Source organism: Toxorhynchites rutilus, chromosome 2, assembly GCF_029784135.1.
Source record: "Toxorhynchites rutilus septentrionalis strain SRP chromosome 2, ASM2978413v1, whole genome shotgun sequence".
In the NCBI taxonomy this organism is placed as follows: domain Eukaryota; kingdom Metazoa; phylum Arthropoda; class Insecta; order Diptera; family Culicidae; genus Toxorhynchites; species Toxorhynchites rutilus.
Window position 1 is genome coordinate 86,847,985 of NC_073745.1, and position 23,851 is coordinate 86,871,835.

General features: G+C 36.9%; 1 protein-coding gene and 1 non-coding gene across 9 annotated transcripts in view; one reads left to right on the forward strand and one right to left on the reverse strand.

Annotated features, from left to right (window-relative positions):
* Nucleotides 1–2,000: 2,000 nt before the first annotated feature.
* On the forward strand, nucleotides 2,001–2,072 carry Trnap-ugg (transfer RNA proline (anticodon UGG)). The gene has a single exon. It is a non-coding gene; the product is annotated as a tRNA-Pro (tRNA).
* A 1,315-nt stretch (nucleotides 2,073–3,387) lies between these two features.
* LOC129770050 (beta-arrestin-1) overlaps nucleotides 3,388–23,851 on the reverse strand; it is a 256,936-nt gene continuing 236,472 nt past the window's right edge. For 5 of the 8 annotated variants that reach the window (XM_055772649.1, XM_055772645.1, XM_055772647.1 and 2 more), the window contains exons 8-11: nucleotides 21,370–21,399; nucleotides 20,246–20,332; nucleotides 10,522–10,749; nucleotides 3,388–5,612 (exon numbers count right to left, since the gene is read on the reverse strand). In XM_055772649.1, the coding sequence (XP_055628624.1) occupies nucleotides 5,531–5,612; nucleotides 10,522–10,749; nucleotides 20,246–20,332; nucleotides 21,370–21,399 (427 nt within the window). In that variant the 3' untranslated portion in view covers nucleotides 3,388–5,530. The other 3 variants (XM_055772651.1, XM_055772650.1, XM_055772652.1) reach the window with 2 other exon arrangements.

A 23,851-nucleotide genomic window follows, 5' to 3' on the forward strand; every position in this document is an offset into this window, starting at 1 on the left:
GAGTGAGATGACTGTGAAAAGAGCGTTTATTCTATTACTATGGAATGCCCTGCGCCTATAAACGAAAATCAAATCGCCAAAGGTGGACTGTCTGGAACCTGACTGGAATTAAAAGAACTTTTGTTAGTCGCCAGAAATGTATTTTGTTGAGGGTCTGTCCGTTTACACTGCTGAAAAGCACAACATCACTTCTAGGTGGATTGATTCTGTTTGTTCAACATTCAACGAATATTTGTGATGAGTTCAGACCTTGGTTAAATAAAATCGTTCCTCTCACGAGCGATGAACTTCTACGCTTGTTATATTACAATCCCCCCATATCCCCCCACTATATGTCCATATTCTCCACATCGAAAAAAAAGGTTCTACTTTTTGGTTCTTTTTCAATTTCAGTAAAAACATTGAAAAACGCATTTTTTGTAAAAAATTTGGGCGATTCTTTTGAAAATCCGTAAATTGAATAATGAGAAACTGCATTCAAGTTTTGGGAAACATGTGTTTCCAAAGATACAATTAATGTTCTTCTTAACATTTCCGTCTTACCCCCCTTCCGCTACCAGTTGCTACCATGCTTTTTCAGTTAATTTATTTAATTAAAAGATTCCATTCCATCCAATGTTATTTTTCTGGACTTTAATGGTTTTAGTGAGCATCATGCTGAGGAACAAAACAAAATTCTTTTGGTGTTTGAATAGAAATATGATTTTTTCCCAGTTTGAACAAATGACGATACTCATATACTCATATATTAGTTTGGGGAAAAAGTAATCCATTCCACTATAGTGATCAATATCTCGGTTAATATCGATCATACAATTTCCTGTTTATGCTCGTTGTGACATTTCACACTTTTGCTGTTATTTTTTTTTGTTCCATTCAATTGTGAGTTACATGGTGTTATCAATGGAAGTCAACAAAGAGAATATTCGGTATATTTTACATTGTTTCTTTTATAAAGGAAAAAATGAAAGCCAGAGCGCTGAAATTGCTCCATCAGGACAACGCAGCCTGTAGAGACTTGCTAAAAACCCCGGGAGCTTGATTGGGATGTTTGAATGTATCCACCATATACTCCGGATCTGGCACCAAGTGATTACCATCTTTTTTCTCGCATTCCAATCTCAGGAATGATAAGGAATTGGAATCAAAAAAAGTATAGTTTTGAAAATCTTACATTATGTAGAGTGAAATAAAAAGCAAAATAAAAAAAGTTTGAAAAGTTAGAGCAAAAAACTCGTTTTTTTCATGGTAACTAAAACGCAACATAGACAAAAAGCGCAATATTGGTTATTTCAGGAGATAGCAAAAAACTTCGTTCTACAAAATGGTCTCAAACAACTGAGGCTACAACATTGTCTAACTATGTTTATCACTATCTACAAAGATAAAAAAGTTAGATTTTCTATTCCATCGAAAATTTTGGTCACCCTATTTTTAATAACATAAAAATGAGCGCACTATCATATGTAACAAGTTTGTCGAAGATAGTTTTTGTCTAGAGAATAACTGTCGAGCTCTAGATGCTTATTCAACTTAAATGGCTTAATCTTCATCCTAAGCCGTTGAAGCCATTCCAGGTTTCCACCTGTTTTCGATGAAAAGCTATGATTTTACTGTCCAATATCTTAATTTACAATCAGGATCGAACCAGAGTTGAACTAACGTTATGCTCATGTCTTTCAGTATCACTTACCTAATAAATCTTCTTATTGTTAGGACAATTCGTGCAACTTTTCAAATCCATTTTCCACACGTTCTGTTTCCATTTAGCAGTTCTTTTAGTATGACTACAAATAACATTGAAACACAATTTTCATTCGAACTTTGATACTGTCATAGACTATTGATTGCACATAACATTGTTATTTCTATGAAATTCAAGTCGGTCGTTTTACCGTTCAAAGTTTCTTTTGCTATTCAATAATTTTTATGGGTAAAAATGTTCACAACAAAGAGCAAACAATTAGTTCAGTGCTTGATAAGCAAATATTCTCATATGTGGCTCAATGGTCTAGGGGTATGATTCTCGCTTTGGGTGCGAGAGGTCCCGGGTTCAAATCCCGGTTGAGCCCGATAGTTTTTTTTTTCTTTGCGACATTCATTTAGAAACGGTCAAATTTATCTAACTTCAAGCATTGTTTTGCGGAGAGCATAAATGTCCTTATTCAACTTCAATCTTAAATGTCGAAATTGAGAATTAACCCTTGAACGACCAGCTATCGGACAGTAGCTTTGATAAATTTTCATGCTTTTAGAAAGCAACCACATGGTAATGTTTTTGCACCAAATGATAGCTTAATTCATTAGTTCTCACTTACCATTGATTTCATTTAGTGTTGTATAACTTTATTGAGCAATATATTCGGATTAACGCAAATACGTGCGGAAGTTGTCTCAATAACAGAATAACATCTAATAAAATACAAAAATATGTAAACCTTTCTATAACCTTGTAGAACAGAAACCATTCGATTGAACCTGGTTTGGTTCAATTTTTTGAGTAGTCACTTCTCGGAAAAAGTAAGATTGGGAATAAATAATTTTTAAACATTGGACACAATTTTTTTTTTGCAGCTTGATTATTAATGGGTCAGATGGAATTTCGGTACGCTTTAGAGCAAATATGCGCAGAGTCAAGATTTTTTACACCAAATTATATCTTGTTAAACTGTTATTCTCTTCTGTTTTCATTTTCCATTTTCCAGTTTTCCGCATCCATTGTTTTCATCCATCATTATAATTATATAAAAATCATGTATAGCGATGACCTAATAGTAATAGTACTAATAACTTGTATCCACTTTCTCTCTCTCTTTTTTCATCTCTCTTTCTCGGTTATTGTTTAAATAAAATATTTTCTCGATCCTTTCTTCTTTCATCCATCGATTTAAAAGTGGTTGCCACAAATGGTTACAACTCCTGACACGTTGCTGCAATCATCTTACCCCTTTACCTGCTCGGAAAACCCAATTTCTTTTTTTTTACTCTGTGCAATTTTTTTTGTCTCCTATTAACTAATATACATCTTACTTTTTCGTCTTATCTTTCTGTCAATTGTTATATTTCGGTTGTGGTCTCGCGACGAACGGAGTTTTCTTGGGGTTATGTGGAACATCTAAAATGTAGGGTTTTTTTTTGTTTCCCAAGGTTTTGCACGGCTGACTACATCGATGCACTGAGGACTAATTGGGGAAAGAAGCCACACACAGTGGTGGGTTTGGGTTCAAACATTTTGACCAAGAATTATTTTGTGTTTTTTTTCCTCTTGGATCGATTGTAAATATTTTGTTTTTATATTGTTGTTTTTGTTGTTGTTGTTGTTGTTTATACTTTTCTGCTTATTGTTTGAGTGCCGAGTAGACAGCACAGTTACACTGTTAACCATGGTTATACATTGTTTTTTTTTTCATGGGGAAAAAATTAAAATTCAAGTGGGTTAAGACAGAGCAATTTTTAGGTTAGACTTGTGTTCAGCCCCAGGCGTGTATTTATTCTTCTCCAGAGTTTTAAATTCGATGGCTCTAATTATTCATTTGTTTCGATTACCGAATCTTAATGGACTTGTTGTTTGAGTAATTTGTTAGTATTTTTTTTTAAGTAACCTACACTTTCTCTCGCATCGCATATACATATGCAGAGATTGATTTGTTTTTTCCATTTGATGCCTAAAATTTATGTATATAACTTTGTTTAAACGAGGATAAGCCTAAACTGTGTTCGCCAGCGCTCTTTTCCATTACCGCAACAATTGCGACCGTGACTCTCCCTCTCTTTTATTTTTTATATGGATACAAAATCGTGTACAAAATTTGCCCATATACATCTATATATATCAGTGACGGTAACGTTTAGACAGTCAAATTCCGAAAAATTATGGAAAGGTGAGGTGGACATTGAACAGGTTTCCATGGATGTGTGAAAGCAACATACGTATTTAACTTAAACATACATCCAATAGCGTAGCAGCCGAATATCCTCTAAACATCGATTATGTTCGTGTAAAGTTTCCCAAAAAACATGCAATTTTTTGCTGCTTTCCCAGTCACCAAAAACTGTCCTTCAATTAACCACTAATTCACGCACAATTTTCTCTACAAATCATGGGATAGTGAAAATGAGAGTTTCATAGTTTCAATTCAAATTTCTCCGCGTATTTTCCCATTTCGAAAGATTGAAATCGTTTTCATTTATCCCTATTAATTTTTGTTTCCATAATACAACAACACTTTGAACGAGTGACAATTTTTGTGTGTGTATGTGTTGTTTGTGTGGCTATAAATCGGTGTGTGCGTGTGTTATTTGTTGTCTAACAGCGCGAGACGTTGGTTTATCTTGTTTCTCTCTTATGGAATGCATTTGCTAGTTGTTTGCACTGCAAGTGTTTGTTTTTCATTCTCTTTATGCTCGTCAATACTGAATCTCAAGTCAATCCACAACTAAACTTTATTTTTATTGTGCTCACTAAAGTATTTCTCTCTCGAAGTCGATCCCGTGAGAAAAAAAAATTATATATATATATTAGAAATCTTCAGCAGTTATAGTTTGCTCGTAGGAAATAAATAAAAGCGTAGATAAAACATGAATATTTCATAGAAGCGAATAAAGTAACGTTAATAAATAATGATATATTAGAAACAAATGGTTGATTTGTGTCGTACACGCACATCGTAACCCAGGCAGAGATTATACACTGTTCTTTTATTTTTTTTCATTTTGTTTACGACTCAACAAAATTGTAACTATCTGAGCGAAGCTTGCCATCGCTAGCTTCGTAAATGCTTCCGAGTTGATTATCCCCATTTTTGTGAGTTTATTTTATGCGTCATCTCCTCCGAAAATGTTCAATGATTACCGTGTGTGCTTTTGCTATAAATTGCTACTAATTTACACTGTACTTTTTCATCTTTTGCTTAGTTAAACTACAATTAGCTGTCGGTACGGTTCTCTACAAACAATTGATTCTCCATTATCTTAGCTATGTTTACTACTGATGTTCACTGCGATACTAAAACACTTCATACTCTCTCTCTTTCTTCCTCTCAATCGCGATCTTCAAATTGCTCCTCTCCACATTTGATACAGTAGAAACTCATACAAACACATATAGAGCAGTTATCAGTAGAAAATAATTCAATCAACATCCGCTCGGCTCGTCCCACATCTTCTAATAGTGGGAGGTGCTACTAAAACCAAACTACTTGGTTACAACGCTAAATAGTGTTGGTGGTTGTACAGTTGACGATACCCTTCATTGTTGTGCAACACTACATAATCACACTCACACACATACGCGCGGTTTGCTGCTACTGCTGCTGTTGTTACTGCCGCTGCCCGGCGGTTCCGTTTCTCCTGCGTAAGTTTGGCAAAACAATCCGATTGGGGTCCGACGGGCACTGACGTCCGGCTCATACTTGCTCAACAGTATGCTATATTACAACGCTAGTACATTATACATACATATCGTAGAACTTTACGCACACGCGCGCAACATTCCCAGAACAAAACACACATACACAGTTGCTGCACGCGATTAGGCTTCCGTTTCGGCACCCTTCAAACGTAACCTTGCAAAGTCTTCGAAGATTATGTCGTCGTCTGGACAGGGCTCGTCGCTAGAGGTAGGGGAGGAAGAGAGATGGAAAGAAACATTGAATATATCTAAACAACACACAAACACAAACGGATACGATGAATACAGGCTACGATGGGTGGGTGTGCGAACTACACGCTGAGATGACCTACCCAAAGGTTTTGTGAGATATTCACCAAATCCGGTCGAGCGATTGATATCTGCATTTGAAATTAATGCAAAGCTTCAAGGAGGTTATCCCAAATGTACTCCAAAATGTACTGAAATACCTACGTTAAATTACATCTAAAATTACAGAATCTAAATTTGCATTGTTTATTTTGAGAGTTGCTCAATTGTATCGAAATTTAAGGTCAGTATAAAGACGCATTTGGAGCAATGCGTGGTCGGATAAAACCCTTCCCCGGTTTATTTTATATTTTCCTTGCACATATCGTTTCAAATGGATCTTTGACTTAGGGTTGATTCGTCAACCAAACATCTACGGTGGCAACAAGATGTTACTTCTTAGTGCATAGCTTAAAACAATTTGTTGATATGGAGGAAGACGGTGATAATTTGTTGTATACTGGGTACAATCGTAGAATATGAATTACTAAGTTTTCGCCTGCGACTCTGAGTAAGCTTTAAAGATTTTTGAGCTTTTACCTATACTAACAGGCAAAATAAAATGGCCACCTCATAATTTTTTGATAGTTTTGTTAAATTTAAGTTATACTTAAACTTAAAGTTATACTTAAAGAAACAAAAAATCAATTTTTATTGAAAACTTACAGTGACAAAAAAATACCTACTTCGAGAATCGATGTTTCCAATAATTTTCTAACGGAAGACCCCTAGATTGTTTTTGTTTTGAAAATTCAGTTGTCTGCTTTCATTATATAAAACTGTTTATGTTCCGAGAATGTTCAGAAGATCGTCAAATTATGATTTGCTGGTGAGAGGGATTGGATCGGTTGGATCTTTATTACATGTACCAAATCTGTTTTTTTGGGGCTATCGATCTTCGTGTGTGATTGTCCTTTTATCCCTTATACCTAGTTTCTTCTTTCGCGAGCAATCAGTTACCTTTTTATTAACAGTAAAATTAGTTGAAATGTAAATACATATTAACCTTTAACGAACGAGCGCATTTTTCTAGAACGATGACCAGTTGGTCGACGGATTTTTAGGAAATTGAGTGCTTTATCTCCAGAGCGATAAAAGGTGCATAAATATCTCTTTATTGGATTTCATGGAAACTTTCAGTAATAATAGGTAGTATAAGAACAGGTATATCCATACAAAAGGATGTACGCATGTACGCACGACTCTTTTTCTCTTTCTTCTACCAGATAGTGTTCCGAAAATGACGATAATAAACTTTATTTTATGACCATGAAATCAGTAACTTAAACTTGAAACGCGTTTTCTCACAATTGCCTTTTCTGAAGATATATCTCCAAGACAAACAATCCGATCGATCATGATTCTTATTGCAGCTTCATCTATAGGTTCAGTTGGGGTGATTTGGACATACGGGGTGATTTGGACCACCTGTTTTTCTCGAAAAGGACGCCTCAACTTGGATCGAAAGAGTATGGAAATGCTCGAACAACACTGGATGAATAAAATTTTAATGCTCAAAAATCATCTCTTTTATTATATATTTGGTATTTTGAAGCTTTATATAATAACTAAACATTATTGATTGCGAAAAACCAAGTGTAGCTCAGTGTACAATGTGACTATTGCTTAGGGGATTCAAATTGTCCCCATTTACCCTACTTCATCTAGCGCCTCATAGTCGCCTACGAAACGCCATTGTACATTTTATTAGTAAATAATTAAACGGACTTGTTCAGGGTCTACTAGATGGTTGAAAAAAAAAACAGATTTGGACATAAGCTTAAATTTATTCTTCGTAGCGTCCGGAGCCGACCTGTGCTGATAACAAACGCGTCCTTTGTAACAATATGATGCATCACTCGAATGGGAATATTTCTACGCATCTTTACAATAAGTGTGGGAAAAGTCATTCTCACTAAGATCAAATGCTTAGATTTTCGGACTCCGTTGCATTGAAATGAATGTTATAAAAATATGAATATTAACAAATGATGTTCTTCAAAATGTTTCGAAATTCATTTTTCCATCCAGTGTCATATTCATTTTGATAATTGAAAATGTTGAAATTGAGTTTCATTCTATCGATATCAATATCAGCTGTTATGCGGCAAATCGTCAGTTTGTGATTTGCTATCGTGTTGAGCGGACGTGCAAAGTTGTTTGCATTCTCAGAACATGCACAAAGCAAGCACAGTGCGGAGCAAATTGCAACGAGCCTGCGTATGAAGTATTGCGATTTCAATTACACAGTCTCACTCCAGCCAGCGAGCAAGCAACAACGATTCGGATTCGATTCCCGTTCTGGTCGGGGGGTCGAAGAAATTTCTTACGTCTTGCACTTTGGTCACGCGTGCTCCAGGACTAGCAACTCAGCATACATTCGAGGCGTGTTTTTGGGCATGGAAAGCCTAGCCAAGTACTAATAAAAATTACACAAGTGTGACTACATTGAGACGGTGAAGTTCCTACTAGGAACGTTAATGCCAATAAAGAAGAAGAAGAAGAAGAAGGAACAAACGTATAATTGCCTGAGACTGTGTATTTCAACTGCGACAAAGATCGTCGCAATAGCTGTTACAGCTAGAATACCAAGAAGAAAAAGAAGAAGATCGGTTGCGATTCATATGCAGAGCGCGCAAATATAAAAACGGTAGATTTTGCGAAATATGGCCAGCGTGTATATTGTTCTCGAGAGAGTAAACATGAACAATTGCTTCCACAAAACTAAGTAAACCATCGATATAGTTATTTCAAAAATTTCGATGCATATTATTTTCGAATGATAAACGACCGAATTGAATAAAATAATATCGCAGTCCTACGTCGTGTCACCCCTACAGTTTTTGAGGTCAATGAGTAGACCAAAGAAAACAGGTGAATCGAGATAGAACCGATGGTTTTTTCGGTAGACACGTTTTTTTTCGGTGAAACACGCAAGAATACCTTTACCCAGTTGCGAAAGGCATCTCACCGATGATGCATCGTTCTTGAAGGACGTTATTCTAACAGACAAAAGCTTTTTCAACTTGTTTCAGTCAGATTAAAAAACAGAAAAATGAAGCGAAAAATGGCCTAGTTATGTAATGCTGTTTGGATTTTGTATTTTCGAAGGAGTTGAATTTCAAGCGAAAAAGTTGTGCCGAGCTAAAAGTTGTGCACAAAGAAAAAGAGAGATTAAACTTTACACTTCATTCTCTCAAAGCGTAATTATAAAGATGAAAGTATTGGCATAGTTCAACTTCAAATGGGGTTTATGTTTGCAATTCTCACTGCACTTGAAGTGATAATCTTAAAGAATGATAGTTCGATGCCAATAAATAAAAACAAAATCCACATCAAAGCTGGAGCAGTGCTCCGAAGTATGATTGTGAATATTTCCCTGGAGGCAGTGATACAGCTAATAGACAGAATAGACTAGATAGACTAGAACTTGGTCGAGTACAAGCAACACTTGGAAGCAAAAAACTTTCAAAACAATAGTTCCCCATAAATTCCTCAATGCAAATCCATAACGACAGCTTGATAGATACAACACACTAGCGATAGTACTACAAATTTGTTCTACTGAATATACCATGTGTGTCTAATCACGACGTTCAAAACACTCTACTTGATTGAAAATACTTGGTTACCTAGTTAATTGATACTAACGACACGTTGCATCGGGCTACTAATACGACAGAGAAGGGCAACGAAAGTGCGCTCCAACGGTAAACACAGACACCCTCACATGCACTGATGACAATGGCGATCAGCTAAAACAGTAGCGGAAGTAACACCCCAATGAGAGCCGGGAAAACCTGCCCATCTGTGTCCGCCGTCTTCATTCCAGAACAACACACGCGCCGGAATTGTGATCTTCCGGCAACAAATAACACAGACTGGCTGGCTTTTCACCCAATATCTACCATGTGCCTCTAAACCACTAACAACGACGACTCGCTAGCTAAGCCGACTGAACCTGTTTCCGGAGGGGGTGTGGTGGGACTATCCAATACCGCAGAGCGCGGTACACACGACTTGGCACAAGTGAAACATCTATGTGTGATTAAATTGGTGTGTGTGTGTGTAGGTGAGTGTGGTAAGTGTGGTTTTGGGAGCACCGAGTGTGTTGACTCGTCAGCATCCCGCGGTTCGTAGCGTAACCATATTGCCTAACGTTCATCCGAAGCGTTCCTTCTTCCTGCTGCAAGTTGAGTTGTTGTTCGCATACGTTTCGAATGGGTGGCAATCGGAGGAGGAGTGTGAAGGAACGCAGCGGTTTCCACCGACTTCGCATCGCTCGTATCAGCCGGGAAATGGGGTCAAGTCAGTGTGTTACAATTGAGTCGTTGTTTCCGTGTCGATTACCGCCGGTTTGGAGCTGCACACGGAGGAAGGAAAACATAGATTCCGTTGAACTGTTAGAGAGCATTAAGGGTTGCATTGGAGGAGATAAGCTCAATTGTGTACACATTGTGCAAGCGCGAGGTCGGAGAAACCATTGGCACAAATAGCATCCGTCGTTGCGCTCGGGAAGAAATTTATGTTTTAAAGAATTTATACTGCAGGAGAGGATTCACAGTGTTTGTTACCAGGGGGAAATGGACGTAATAATCGTTTGTTTGAATAGGGCTGTAAAATCCTTGAAAATAAGTGATTGCATGTGCTTTCCCTCGAGACTGCACAGCGAGTCTCGATCTCCAACCTTCAAGTAATCTTTGAACCTTATATTTAATGATGCCAGCAAAATGGACCGTCTGTCTTATCAACCCATACCCAATGGACGGGATCAAGATGTTTTATTTATGAGGGGTTTAAAATCCGCTCATTACCGTACATACCCGTCCAACTGGATTAGGTTTGGTCCGTCCTCTTTAGCTCCATCGTTGTGGTTGTTGGTGGTGCTGTTCTTGTTCAGTTCGGTGCCGCCTGCTCCGGATACGCCGGCAGGGTTCTTACCGTCGGCGGTGTTATTGACCGTCCGGTTTGGCGATCTGTCTCCTATCACCGGCTCGTCGTCGTCCGGTTTTGGGTGCATCAGAATGAATGGGAGTTCAGCCACCAGGTCACTGAAAAACAGAGAAAATGAAAATTTATCGATTCATGGATTAATTCCGGGAAAAATGGGATTTCTAATTGCTGCCATTGGAAATGTGGGGAAAAGCTGTAAATTTCAATATTGAGAATTGGATAGCTTATTTTACTGTTTTGCTGTTTCGTAAAGCTGGTTTACGATTGCATTCCTCGATTAATTAGATACAGTTCTTTTTTCATTTCCATTAACCAATGACGATTCCAGTATATCGAATTTCAGTATGAAAATTCATACGCATACATCCAGTGAAATGAAAATTGCGTACCAGAGTGCTGCCGAAAATACTCAGTCGTTCCATTAATATCCATACCGAAAAGTTTTGTTCGATAAGTCAGGAAGCGGACTCGTTGGATAAGATGGGCGTTTCAGCAAATAAATTGTCACATTTTTTTTCTCGGTACGCACTCTTTAATTGGCAATACAATTGAAACGAAGATGACATGGGTCATTAGTAATATGATCCCTAACTTATCTACAAACGCATGGTTCAAGGGATGGAATGTACGTCGAGATTATCAATACTCGTTCGATGTATAGAAGGGTGGCCGCGAAAATGAGCATGTAAAATTTCAAAAACCGAACATGTACATTTTGTTTATCGGTCCACAAGGTCGATTTTCACACCAGATCTCGACGTTGTATGCATTTTAAATCATTTGGCATCGAAAAAAGAATTTCGATTTTCTAAAATTTCCTCTTGGGTGCTTTTCGAGTGTCAAAAAATCAGAACTTTGAGCGCTTTGAGGTACCCCTAAATCATGTCCGATTTAGCAGAAATTTTGCACAAGTCATTGGATTGGACCGATAAACAAAATGTACATGGTCGTTTTTTTTCAATTTGATGATGATTTTTTTTCCATACATGCATTGCCACTAGATATGCCAGCCTTCCTGATTTTTCAATATTTCCCAGACTTTTTAGCACGCTCCCTAATATCCTGATGAACACTCAATTTATCAAATTATTATTCCTGATTTTTGTACTCTTTATATTATTCGTAATAAATATACTGGTTTCCATATTTTGTCATGATAGTTCTCCGGTTCGCACTTGTATATATCTCTTCCTGATTTTTTAAAATTAAATTTAATTCTCTAGACGCAAAGATGCACTTTTTTTTACCTCTACCCTCAATTGTTTCGTGGCTTTCCAAAACAGTTCTAGAAAATTTCATGAAGCAAGATTGTCTGACGAATTTATGAAATAACAACGAGATTTAGTTTGAGCAACAACATTGCTTTATTGAGGATATTGTGTATGTAGATGTATCCCCAGAATGTAAAATTGCTCAAGGGAACATTTTTAAATCCACGGTCAATATAAAAAGATTTTATATGTAGTTTGTACGTTTGATTCAAAGTAGAATCAACTTTAATGATGGGACTATGGTAAATATATGTATAACCGTACTAAATATCATAAAAAATAGGAAAAATTCAACAAGTCTTCCACCGCTGATATGCTTTCCTTATTTGTTTAGTAAAGATTCATTCCAAAGCATGGACGATGAATTCAGTGAAAATTTGAATATTGATTTCTCTGCAATTGACTGTAGTGATGTTGTAGGTTTTGCGGAAAAAAATATAAACGATCAAAAGGTCCGCTCATGCGAGGATTTATACTATGCTTATTAATTCTTTTACATATCCGGTCTTCGCTCGAAGAAAGATATACTCTGTTTCTGGTGGCATTTGGAATGGATTCTGTATTATCAAGCAACTTGTTTCTCACATGTATGCTGCCGTTCTACGCATAGTTGTCCCATGTTCCGAAATCAGCAACTGAGAAAAACGCAATCAAAGTTTTCTAACACATTTGTCTAGCAGAAGCTTCAAGCATTTCATTTTAGCAATACACCGGGTTTTTTATAAGCACTAAGCTATTGTTTAATGAAATGTGAAGAGATTCCCTCAATTGAAGCAATCTAGGTGGATTAGATGCTTAAAATGCATGGTGGGACAGTTATGCGTAGAATATCAACATGGGACAGTTGAACTTGATTTTGTTTTCTTTAATACTGGGAACAAATAATAAGTTTTTTGTGTTTTTCCAAAAGATTATGCATAAAAATATTCTTTTATGAAGCAAAAGTGAAAATTGTCAAAAAGTAACATTTGTGAACTATACGTAAAACGACAGTGTCATAGCATAAAAAAGTAAACATAAATAATTGGTGCCGTAGCAAGTGGCATCGGTGTGTAGTATATAGTAATGTAGTATCCCTGGTATCAGTACTGGAACTTTTTCTTACATCTTGTTCTCCTATTTAACGACGATAAAGTTGACGTTAAGGAGATTGTATTGAAATACTTCGAATCCGGTCATACGTTCATGGCGGCTGACAGTTTTCATGCTGCTGTTGAAACTGCCATGCGACACGACCGAGTAGTGGATTTCGAAGATTTCAAAAAGGCTGTTGGAGGGGCCAAGAAGCGCTTCGATGTGATGGACATGCAGAGCATACATTTTTTTAAACTGAATTTGTCGTTACTCAATACACTCTCAATAAATTAAATCCGCGGCCATATATTGAGAATTTTAGACAGGTCAGAATTGCTAAAGGTCGGTATGATATCGGCTATTCTGATGTTGTTGACAGCAAGAAACTGAATTATTGTGTTTTGCTATCTAAGAAACAGCAAAAGATGCTTGCAGCTGGTCACTTTCCGTTAGATGGCAGCATGAAGTGGCAAAAAGCTCCGAGAGGAATTCAAAAGCAACGGAAGAAATTGTTATTGGCAGCAATACTTCCAGTTGTTCCAGAAGCCAAGAAGGTTTTTTTCGAGAACATGCCAACAAATTAATGCTTATATACTTTTTCATTTACAAAGCGTTTTATTTACCATGTGATAGAGCTTAAAATGATAGATCTCCTAAAAATAAAAATTTTAAAAAAATATACCAAAATATTTCAATGTTTATTATGCTGCCGTCACATTCAATTTACACATTACACTTCCATTAGATTATACCAATTGGGGCTATTCATAAACCACGTAAGTTCATTTTCAGTCAATTCAGTCCTTCTTTTCTTCTCTCTTGATGCATACATTTCTGGTTTTTTACAAATCGTATACTTTTACCAAATCTCCTCTTTTCCTGAAAGTGTACGTGGTTTATGGATGACCCTTTTCTTTCAAAAGCACTCCTAGCAGTTCATATTATTATATGAATAATGCACATAAAATTCCTGTACTTGAATCGATTCATTTATTATAGATCTACAAAAAAATACATAGTGGGACAGTTATGCCTAGAATATCAACATGGGACCATTGAACTTGATGTTGTTTTTTTAAATACTGGGAACAAACAATAAGGTTTTTTGTGTTTTTTCGGAAGATTGTGCATAAAAACATCGTTTTATGAAGAAAAGTGAAAATTGTCCAAAAGTAACATGGGACAACTATGCGTAGAACGGCAGTATGGCTCGCAGCAGTTTTCGACGAGGAAGCAGACATGTTCTGGAAGGATAGAATATTTAAGCTGTGTGAAAGAGGGCGAAAGATTGTGAAACAGAACTATGGATATAAAATTAATTTATAATGCTTTGATTGAAAATTATGTTTTTGTTTTTCCAAAAATCGACATTAACTTTTCGGACAACCCATTATGAGTTATCCTGATTTATCCTGATTTTTATTTTCATTCTTCCTGATTTTTTAAAATTATAGTTGGCAACCCTGATTGCCACCCTAATGAAAAGCTCTATATTAGTTGTAGATCCGAATCCCGAAGTTTTATTTTAAGGTAAAATTTGACTCTGTAAACGTTGGATGGTTATTGAGTCTGATAGGAATCGTTATGAAAACATTATAATAACAAATGGGAAAAATCAATATAAGTTTAACTTGATTCCCTTATACATGTGATCTGGTGCAATGAGCTGTAGACTTTAGCGAAGGAAAAGCCAAACCAAAAAATTGCTGTTTTTAATCGATGCATAAATTGAAAGCGCTATTCAGTGTGTATTTTCGTTCGGGTCAATTACTGAGAGCAACAACGGAATTGATTTCCGTCTTTTCCTTTAATTTTTTTGACGATAACTTCACTGACTAATCATTTGCATTTGAAATCAAGAAGCATATTTACGCCAATCCATAGTTTTATTTTTTTACAATTTTTATCCAATACATTGATTCCTTTTTAGAATTCTGATCATATTGAACATTCGATTCACCTTTGGTTGTTGGATGGCGTGAGCTACCAACGTACAATACTTCAGCTAAATGCAAATGGGTTCGCTGAATAAATTCTATACAACCATTCCATGCCAAACCGATATAGTGGTTCTCAGATTTTCGTCAAAAGTGGTAGTTTTGTTCTTTATCGCAAATTATGAGACCCGTATTTTTTTTATTTTTTTGTTAGGGTGACCATTTCAGGGTGGTCCAAAAAACATTTTTTCGCATTTTTGCCAAAAATGACTTTTTTCAAAAATTCATTACTTTTGAACTACTAGACCGATTCAGATGATCGACATAGAAAAATAAAAGCCAATCACCTGGCCTTTTTTGAAAAAAATACTATAACTGCAGAAAATTTGAATTCTGCTCTCGTTATTATTGATTGTATTCGTTTTTTATTGTTTTCATAGTCTCGGGACCAAATGCGCTATAGTTTTTTATATTTTATCTGGAAAGTTGAGGATTTTTCACATAACATATCTCGAGGCGTTCTTTTTCGTTTTTGAGATATGATTTTTCAAAATTACCCGATGGTCCAAAAATTCATTTTCCCCTTTTTTCTCAAAAATGACTTTCTTCAAAAATTTATTACTTTTGAGCTACTGGACCGATTCATACATATAAAATTAAAGCCTACTAGCTAGCTTTTTTTTTTTGGAAAAAATAACACATTTGCCAATTAATTGGATTATAATCACATACATCCAGTCTGGTCGCATAGAAATGTTGAACGAAAACTGAAAACATGTTAACTTTGAAAAATCATAACTTAAAAACGAAAAATAACACCTCTCTGCTATTCGGATATATTATGTGAAAAAACCTCAGCTTTCAGGAAAAAATATAAAAAAATATTGCGCCCTTGGTCCCGAAACGATGTAGGCTATAAAAAAACAAATATAATCAATAATTACGAAAACGAAATCCATTTTTATTCAGAGTGTAATATTTTCTTCAAACAAGACTAGCTCATTGGCTTTAATTTGATATGTCGATCATCCGAATCGGTCCAGTAGCTCAAAAGTTATGGTTTTTTGTAGTGGAAAAAATAGAAAAAAAATGATTTTTGGACCATCCGCTGACTTTGAAAAATCATAACTCAAAAACGAAAAAAAAACGCTTTCCTGGTTTCAAGATATGGTGTGTGAAAAATCCTCAGCTTTCCAGAAAAAATATAAAAAACTAGAGCACCTTTGGTCCCGAGACTATGAAAACAATAAAAAACGAGTACAATCAATAATAACGAGAGCAGAATTCAAATTTTCTGCAATTATAGTATTTTTTCAAAAAAGACCAGATGATTGGCTTTAATTTGATATGTCGATCATGTAAATCGGGCTAGTAGATCAAATGTTATGAATTTTTCAAAAAAGTCATTTTTGGCAAAAATGCGAAAAAATGGTTTTTTTGGACCACCCTAAAATAGAAATGGTCACCCTCACAAAAAAATTAAAAAATACGGCTCTCGTAATTTGCGATAAAGAACAAAACTACCAGTTTTGACGAAAATCTGAAAACCATTATATCGGTTTGGCATGAAATGGCTGTATATATATATTTAGGATTATCGAGGGATCTCAATTTTCAATAGCTGTTTCTTCAACTGTCTACCGAAGATCTTCGAATGCATGACGCATGACATACCTTAACAGTCTACCAAACGCATCATCTGCAGAAACGTTCAACCATTAAAAACTTGCTGAAATACGTATCAACTTTTCTGTATACAATGAAGAAGCGACAGCAATTCGACGTTATCTATGTTCACTTTGCCAAAACTTTCGACAAGATACCGCACATCTAGGCAGTTGAGAAGTTCGGCGAATGGTACATACAGAGTACCTCACACAATTTATCTGGTGAAGATTGAAGATTTCTGTTCTGTTCCAGTACAGATTCGGTCCGAAGTTCCTCAACACAGGATACTTGGACTCTTGCTGTTCGTTCTCTTCATTATCCTCTGTACGAAGCTCAAATTTTCGAAGTTACTGAACGCTGACGATTCTACCGATTAATTACTACGGTGCGTGCTTCAAATAAATATCGATACTATTGGAATAGTCTTTCCATCACATTCAAGTCTGTACTTGAATGTGATGGAAAATAACACCAACAAATACCAAATGATCTTCCAAGCGTTCTCGTACTCCGCATTTTTTACTTCAGAATCTGAAAAACGAGCTAGAAACGAACAAGCACAGTGAAAGACTTTGGGAAGCTTGTGGCCAGCAAATCGAAATTCACGGAACATATCGCTGCACAGTAGCGGACAATGCATGTTCTATACACCCAGGTTTTTTTACGCGGTTATTTTTTGTGCGGTTTTTTTTACGCGGTTTTTCCAGTTAACGCGGTTTTTTACGCGGATTTTCCAATTAACGCAATTTTTTTCTACACGGATTTTCCAATTAACGCGGTTTTTTTTACGCGGATTTTCCATTTAACGCGGTACCCGCGTAAAAAAAGACCAGTGCAATATCACATCTCCCCCTCAGCTCACGTTTTTCTCTCATGTTCCCTCAGAGCAAATTACGGTAACTAGTGCTTGTAACGGAGTTTAGCGCTTAGTGCCGCACCTTATCGCCATTCTTACTTAGTTTTTGGGTGTTGGGTAACGGGGAGCTCGCCGGGCGGTACAACGGGACGGGGTTTTTACGGGCAGCTATTCGTGAATGTCTTTCCTCGTCTACTTAGCTCTGGACGGTCCAACAGTGGTACTGCACGTGCATCGGCAGAAGAGTGTACAAATTACTAGGGAATCTTCTAGCAACAGCAGATGACCTCATTCGTGAGGAAAACCGAACTATAGCTACCATTAACCAACTAAATTGCAGGAAAAAACTATGGGTTTTCGGAAACGAGCAACACTCAACTTTTTACTTCCGTTTTACGTAAGGGTAGTCCCATTTGATATCTATCATTAGGTGACATGGTTTTTTTACGCGGATTTTCGAATTAACGCGGTTTTTTTTACGCGGATTTTCCAATTAACGCGGGTTTTTTCCGCGGATTTTCCAATTAACGCTGTTTTTTTACGAGGTACGTATCCCCCGCGTAAAAAAACCTGGGTGTACTTGGATTTTTGAAGTGCACCTGGGATCATTTCGAGAACGGGTATAGCGTCATAACACTGTACTGGCCACTTAGCCAAATTAAAGAAAAATGTGTTCCGGAACGAAACTCAACATGATCAACATGATGTCTATGTTTTGGCCTGAATTTGGTTTGAATGCTTGCTTATAATGTACGCTTTTTTAACGGTAATAACATATGTGTGACATTAGAAGTTGTCACTTGTTTTGTGTTTTGCTTCATTTGCCATTTCAAATAAATAGCAGAACAATGCCCATATTGTGCATATCTTTGCTTCGAAAATTATGCCAATCAAAACGTAACAAAAGAATTTCATGCCAATTCGTCTTTGAAGATAGCAGCACCTTCTCTTCTCGTATTGTGTTGAAACTTTGTGGGTTTGAAGACATTGGCCATTTAAGCCACTTTGCATACTTGAATTCTCAAAAAAATCTAGACGGCCTAGGAAAAATCTAGAAAAGGGTTATTTTTTCTTATTTTTTTCCAGAAAATATTTTAAATATAAAAACTCCTTTTTCCTGAAAACGCATTTTTTGAAATTCCTAAACAGCAAGCCAATAATTTTTTCATGTTTTCTTTGAAAATATACAACTAACTCCGACACGGCTTTACATCCATTCCGAAAAAAAGGTGGGAAGAATATGTCAATTGCGATTTACACAAAAAAAAATCTAATGAGTGAAACATTGTAGTAATTTTTCAAAGAAAACATAGAAAGTTGTTGTTAGAAAAACTCTTTAACTGTAGCAGTGCCCTTCTTCAGATGTATGGACTATTTGTTGGTTATTGTATGGGCTATTCACATTTTTTTCAGAATTAAAAAAAACATTTTGATTAAAATGAATTTAATTTTTTAAATTTTTATTCGATGTAATTTTTATCAAAAACTTTTTTTTTAATTCTAAAAAAAATCATATGAATAACTTGTTTACATTACAAGTTTACATTGAAACAAAATTATTTTGAAAATTATTTTTTTTGATGGATGATGGAAAAGTTTTAAGATGGGAAAGAAAAAGTTTTTTTTAATTTTTTGGAATTTTTCAAAGAAAACTTCCTATACAGCCAAACCTTTTTTGTGCGGGGAACAGGGACCGCACAAAAGAAAACGGTACAAAACATTGCCAGTAACTTTAAAAATTGTATTCGGTAAATAATCTGAAAAAAAACTTTTTTTGTGCGATAGAAAGGGACCGAATAAAAACAGTTTCCCCAAACAATAACTCAAATCAATGCCGTTCACCGGTTCTCCGTTCTTTCCTTTTGTTTCCCTGCTATGCTATGGGACACCTTTTCGGTTGTGGTGTGGCTGTTTTGTGCTTTTAGTTGCATGTCGACACTTGTTGCTATTAGAAATCATGTCATGCGAAACATAGAGCATTTGATGAAAGGATGTGAATGATTTGAGAAGTAGATAATTTAGACGCAAATATGCTTTTTTCGCACTGAAATGCATATAAAACATCGAAAACGAAACGAAATGGACGATAACTTCGTCAAATATGCTTCTTTTCATATACCACACGAAAATATCGTTAAAAAAATCAGCTGTTATGCAAAAAATCCACAGCTTTCAAGAAAAAATATTGAAAAATATAGCGCCCTCAAGTCAAAAGCGATTAAAACAATAAAAAACGTCTACAATCAATAAATACGAAAATAAAATCCATTTGGTTGCAGGTTTAATTTTTTTTTTAATAAAAGGCTAGCTCATTGACTTCAATTTGATATCTAATTCGGTTCAGTGGTTCAAAAGTTATGAATTTTTGAAAAAAAAATCATTTTTGAGAAAAAGTGAAAATTTCGGATTTTTCGGACCACCCTAAAATAGAAAAATAATGAAAAAATTGAAAAATACGGGTCAAATGTTTTGCGTTACAGATCGGTTTGGCATGGAATGGCTGATTATGGATATGTTTTATGTAATGTTGAAAATCATTCCTGCTTCTGGATTCCTCTGTTAGATAAATGCTGCTCATGTTTCACGGAAATCCTCCCGATTTGAAATTGAACCAGTTTAACGACATAAATACCTGGAAAGGATTTGATGCACTTTGTGGTGGCACTGACAGCGAATCATTATTTATGAACCCGCTGTCAGCACGTCACACATCAAAGCGCCATTTTATCCAGCTAATAGCAGACGTGGAGCAGGAATTAAAAATGAAGCCAATAAAGATAATAATTACCCGCCCAGTGGTGTAATGCACAGCTTGACCTTCACTTTGTACTGCACGATGATGCCGAGATTCTCTCGCTGGGAAGGATCGGCGATTCTGCATCCGCAAACAGGTTGGCGATTTCGTGTGGTGTCATCCGATTTATTCGTCGATATCACAGAGCGGGTTCGGTTCCAACAGGTCAGATGGATGGCATTTGGTTGGTTCCATTGGGGTGATGGTGTACCAAGGTGTATCCCAGCAGCGAAGCAAAACGGTGGGAGAAAATCGTGAAAATAAAAATCAAATTAGTGTCACTTTAAATTCTATTTTTCATTTTGTTTGTTTGCTTTGTTTGCTTTGTTCCCTTTTTCCTGTTTGTGGGTGGGGTGTTGGTAGTGAACGATTTTCGATCAATAGCATGCAGGATCGTGTAAATGGAACTTGATTGGATGGTTGGAATTTTGGGTATGGAGATGAGTATACTTTCGTTCGAAAAAGGATGTCAAAGAGTCAGATGAAGAATGGCAAGTTTGATTTGATGAGGCTAATTTGAGTTGATTTAACAGCAAACAGACAGAGAAAATGAGAGCATGTTTACCAAGGATCTTAGTTCGTGTTTTACCATCACCATTGGAAATTTAAAATAAAGGAGAGAAAACCATTCGATATGTCGGAAACTGGAATGTAATATTGATCGCGGAGGCAGGTGTTGTCATGATTCGATAACAAAAATATTTCAATCATCATACTTTTCATGGTATTGTTGCTTGCAAACAATGTGTACGGTACGTACATGTTTCGATTTCATATTTAAATAAGAAAATACTACACGAAGTATGGGGAACATGATGCTTGTCGTATGTTACATGCATGGGTGAAATGGAATTAAAAAAAATAATTCACGAGCAGTGCAGTAGAGAAGCCTTCCGCTTTGTGATTTGAAAACATGTGACATGTGAAATAAATATCCCGAAAGTCTACTAGCTCAACAGCCACTGCTATTATTCTTGGAATTTTTCCATTAATTAATTCGACAACATTGATAAATGCAAATAGAGCCAAAAACTACAACAAAATCAGTGATCAGTGATGACAATGGGGGAAAATTGATGATATATTTTTCCAATGGAAGCAAATTTCTGCTTCTGTACCTATACTTTCCGTCGACCATATTGCGAGACCTAGGCGGGAAGAAGAGAAAGAGAAGAAGCACACCGTGGAATCATAAATGTTAAATTATTTACAAAATACAGCCATAGAGTTTTTTTTTTGTTATTTTAGGTTGGACTTAGATTGAATGGCGGGTGGAAATCCAATGTGTAAACGTTTTCACTATTTCGACTACTGGTGGCGACAAGAGAGAGAGAGAAAATGATGCTGATGACGAGAAAAATGCTATGTTAACACGTGCCAAACATGGACAAAGAAGAGCTATGGTTTGTGGCGCGACACGCACAAAAACCGTGGATGGTGTGATTTTGATGTGATGGAATGATTTGTGAGAGGGCTTAGAAGTGTGATTTATGAGCATCATGAATTTTCATCGACACAATGAATGGAAGCAAGAGATGAAAAAGTTTACGTGTTAGTAGTAAAATTTATTGATGGCAGGACGAATGATAATCTACAACAGTAACATAAATATAGGCAAAGAAGGACGCATGATTTGTGCCAATAAAAGAGTTTGACATCGCTCAATTTCAAGCAATATTGATTGCTGTTTGGATGGCTTAGCGTAAATGTTATGTGCACCAACTGTGTGCTCAAATTTCGGATTTTGTATTTTAAATCGACCATATACAGTTTGTGGATTCTTGCGTGATCTCAGCGTCATATTTGGAAGGAAAATTTGGGTTGATTGCGTATAGTATATTTTGGATCTCTTCTATTGTAACAATTCGTTCATACGCTCAATCGTAATTGAAGCATGACACCGTACAATTTTATGAATATGGTGATGCGATAAACGGGAATATGGGGTTTCTTTAAATTACGAAAACGAAACTAAAGGGTGTGTCACATCAAATTGCATCACGGAAAAAACGCTGTAGAAATTCGCCCAGTAGACCGATCCTTTTGAAAATTTTAGACAGTAAAATAAAAACTATTAAACAACTTTTGGCATTTTCTTTTTATTCATACTTCGAGCCCAAGCCCGTATGCTCGCACCTTTCTCTTTACCCCGTCCATAAGGTTCTGTACAACGTCAGGTTGTAGTTTTTTTTGAACAGAAATCCATTTTCTCTTGAAGTCCGCCTCCGATTTGACAACTTTTGGGTTCTTCCGGAGGGCCTGCTTCATAATCGCCCAATATTTCTCTATTGGGCGAAGCTCCGGCGCGTTGGGCGGGTTCATTTCCTTTGGCACGATGGTGACCCCGTTGGCTTCGTACCACTCCAACACGTCCTTTGAATAGTGGCACGACGCGAGATCCGGCCAGAAGATGGTCGGGCCCTCGTGCTGCTTCAATAGTGGTAGTAAGCGCTTCTGTAGGCACTCCTTAAGGTAAACCTGCCCATTTACCGTGCCGGTCATCACGAAGGGGGCGCTCCGCTTTCCGCAAGAGCAGATCGCTTGCTACACCATGTACTTTTTGGCAAACTTGGATAGTTTCTGCTTGCGAATCTCCTCCGGAACGCTCAATTTGTCCTCTGCGGAGAAGAACAACAGGCCCGGCAGCTGACGAAAGTCCGCTTTGACGTAGGTTTCGTCGTCCATTACCAGGCAATGCGGCTTCGTCAGCATTTCGGTGTACAGCTTCCGGGCTCGCGTCTTCCCCACCATGTTTTGCCTTTCGTCGCGGTTAGGAGCCCTCTGAACATTGTATGTACGCAGGCCCTCCCGCTGCTTGGTCCGCTGGACGAATGAACTTGACAAATCAGCTTATTGGCGACATCCCGGACCGAACTTCTCGAATCACGTCTAAACTGCTTAACTACGCGCTTGTGATCCTTTTCACTGAAGGAGCATCCATTTTTGCCGTTCTTCACCTTCCGGTCGATGGTTAGGTTCTCGAAGTATCGTTTTAGTACTCTGCTGACCGTGGATTGGACGATTCCCAGCATCTTACCGATGTCCCGATGTGACAACTCCGGATTCTCGAAATGAGTGTGCAGGATTAATTCACGACGCTCTTTTTCGTTCGACGACATTTTTCCAAATTTACGAAAAATGGACAGTGAGGCATGGCCAACGTGATCTATACACTCTTATCTGATTATAAGCGAAAGCTGAAGATATAATTCCTAAAAATTAAATTTCTACAGCGTTTTTTCCGTGATGCAATTTGATGTGACACACCCTTTATTCTTAAATCAATTTCTAATAACTATCAGGCATGCAAATTGAAACTCACTATTTTTTTTTGTAAAACATGATAATTGATCGCAAAAAAGCCACAACATCTTCCCACTTTAAGGTAAGATGGTACCGGTGACGCTGTTTGTCAAGGTACGGTCCCTGAACACCATTGCGCTCTTGGACGATCGTTCGTCTGTTACGTTGCTGGAGAAGTCAGCAGCTGATTATCTGAACCTTGATGGAGAAAGCGACACCTTATGCCTAACCTGGAGATCTAACGTGACGCGGGTAGAGCATGGATCGAAACGGGTCAGCGTGGACATCTCGTGGGCA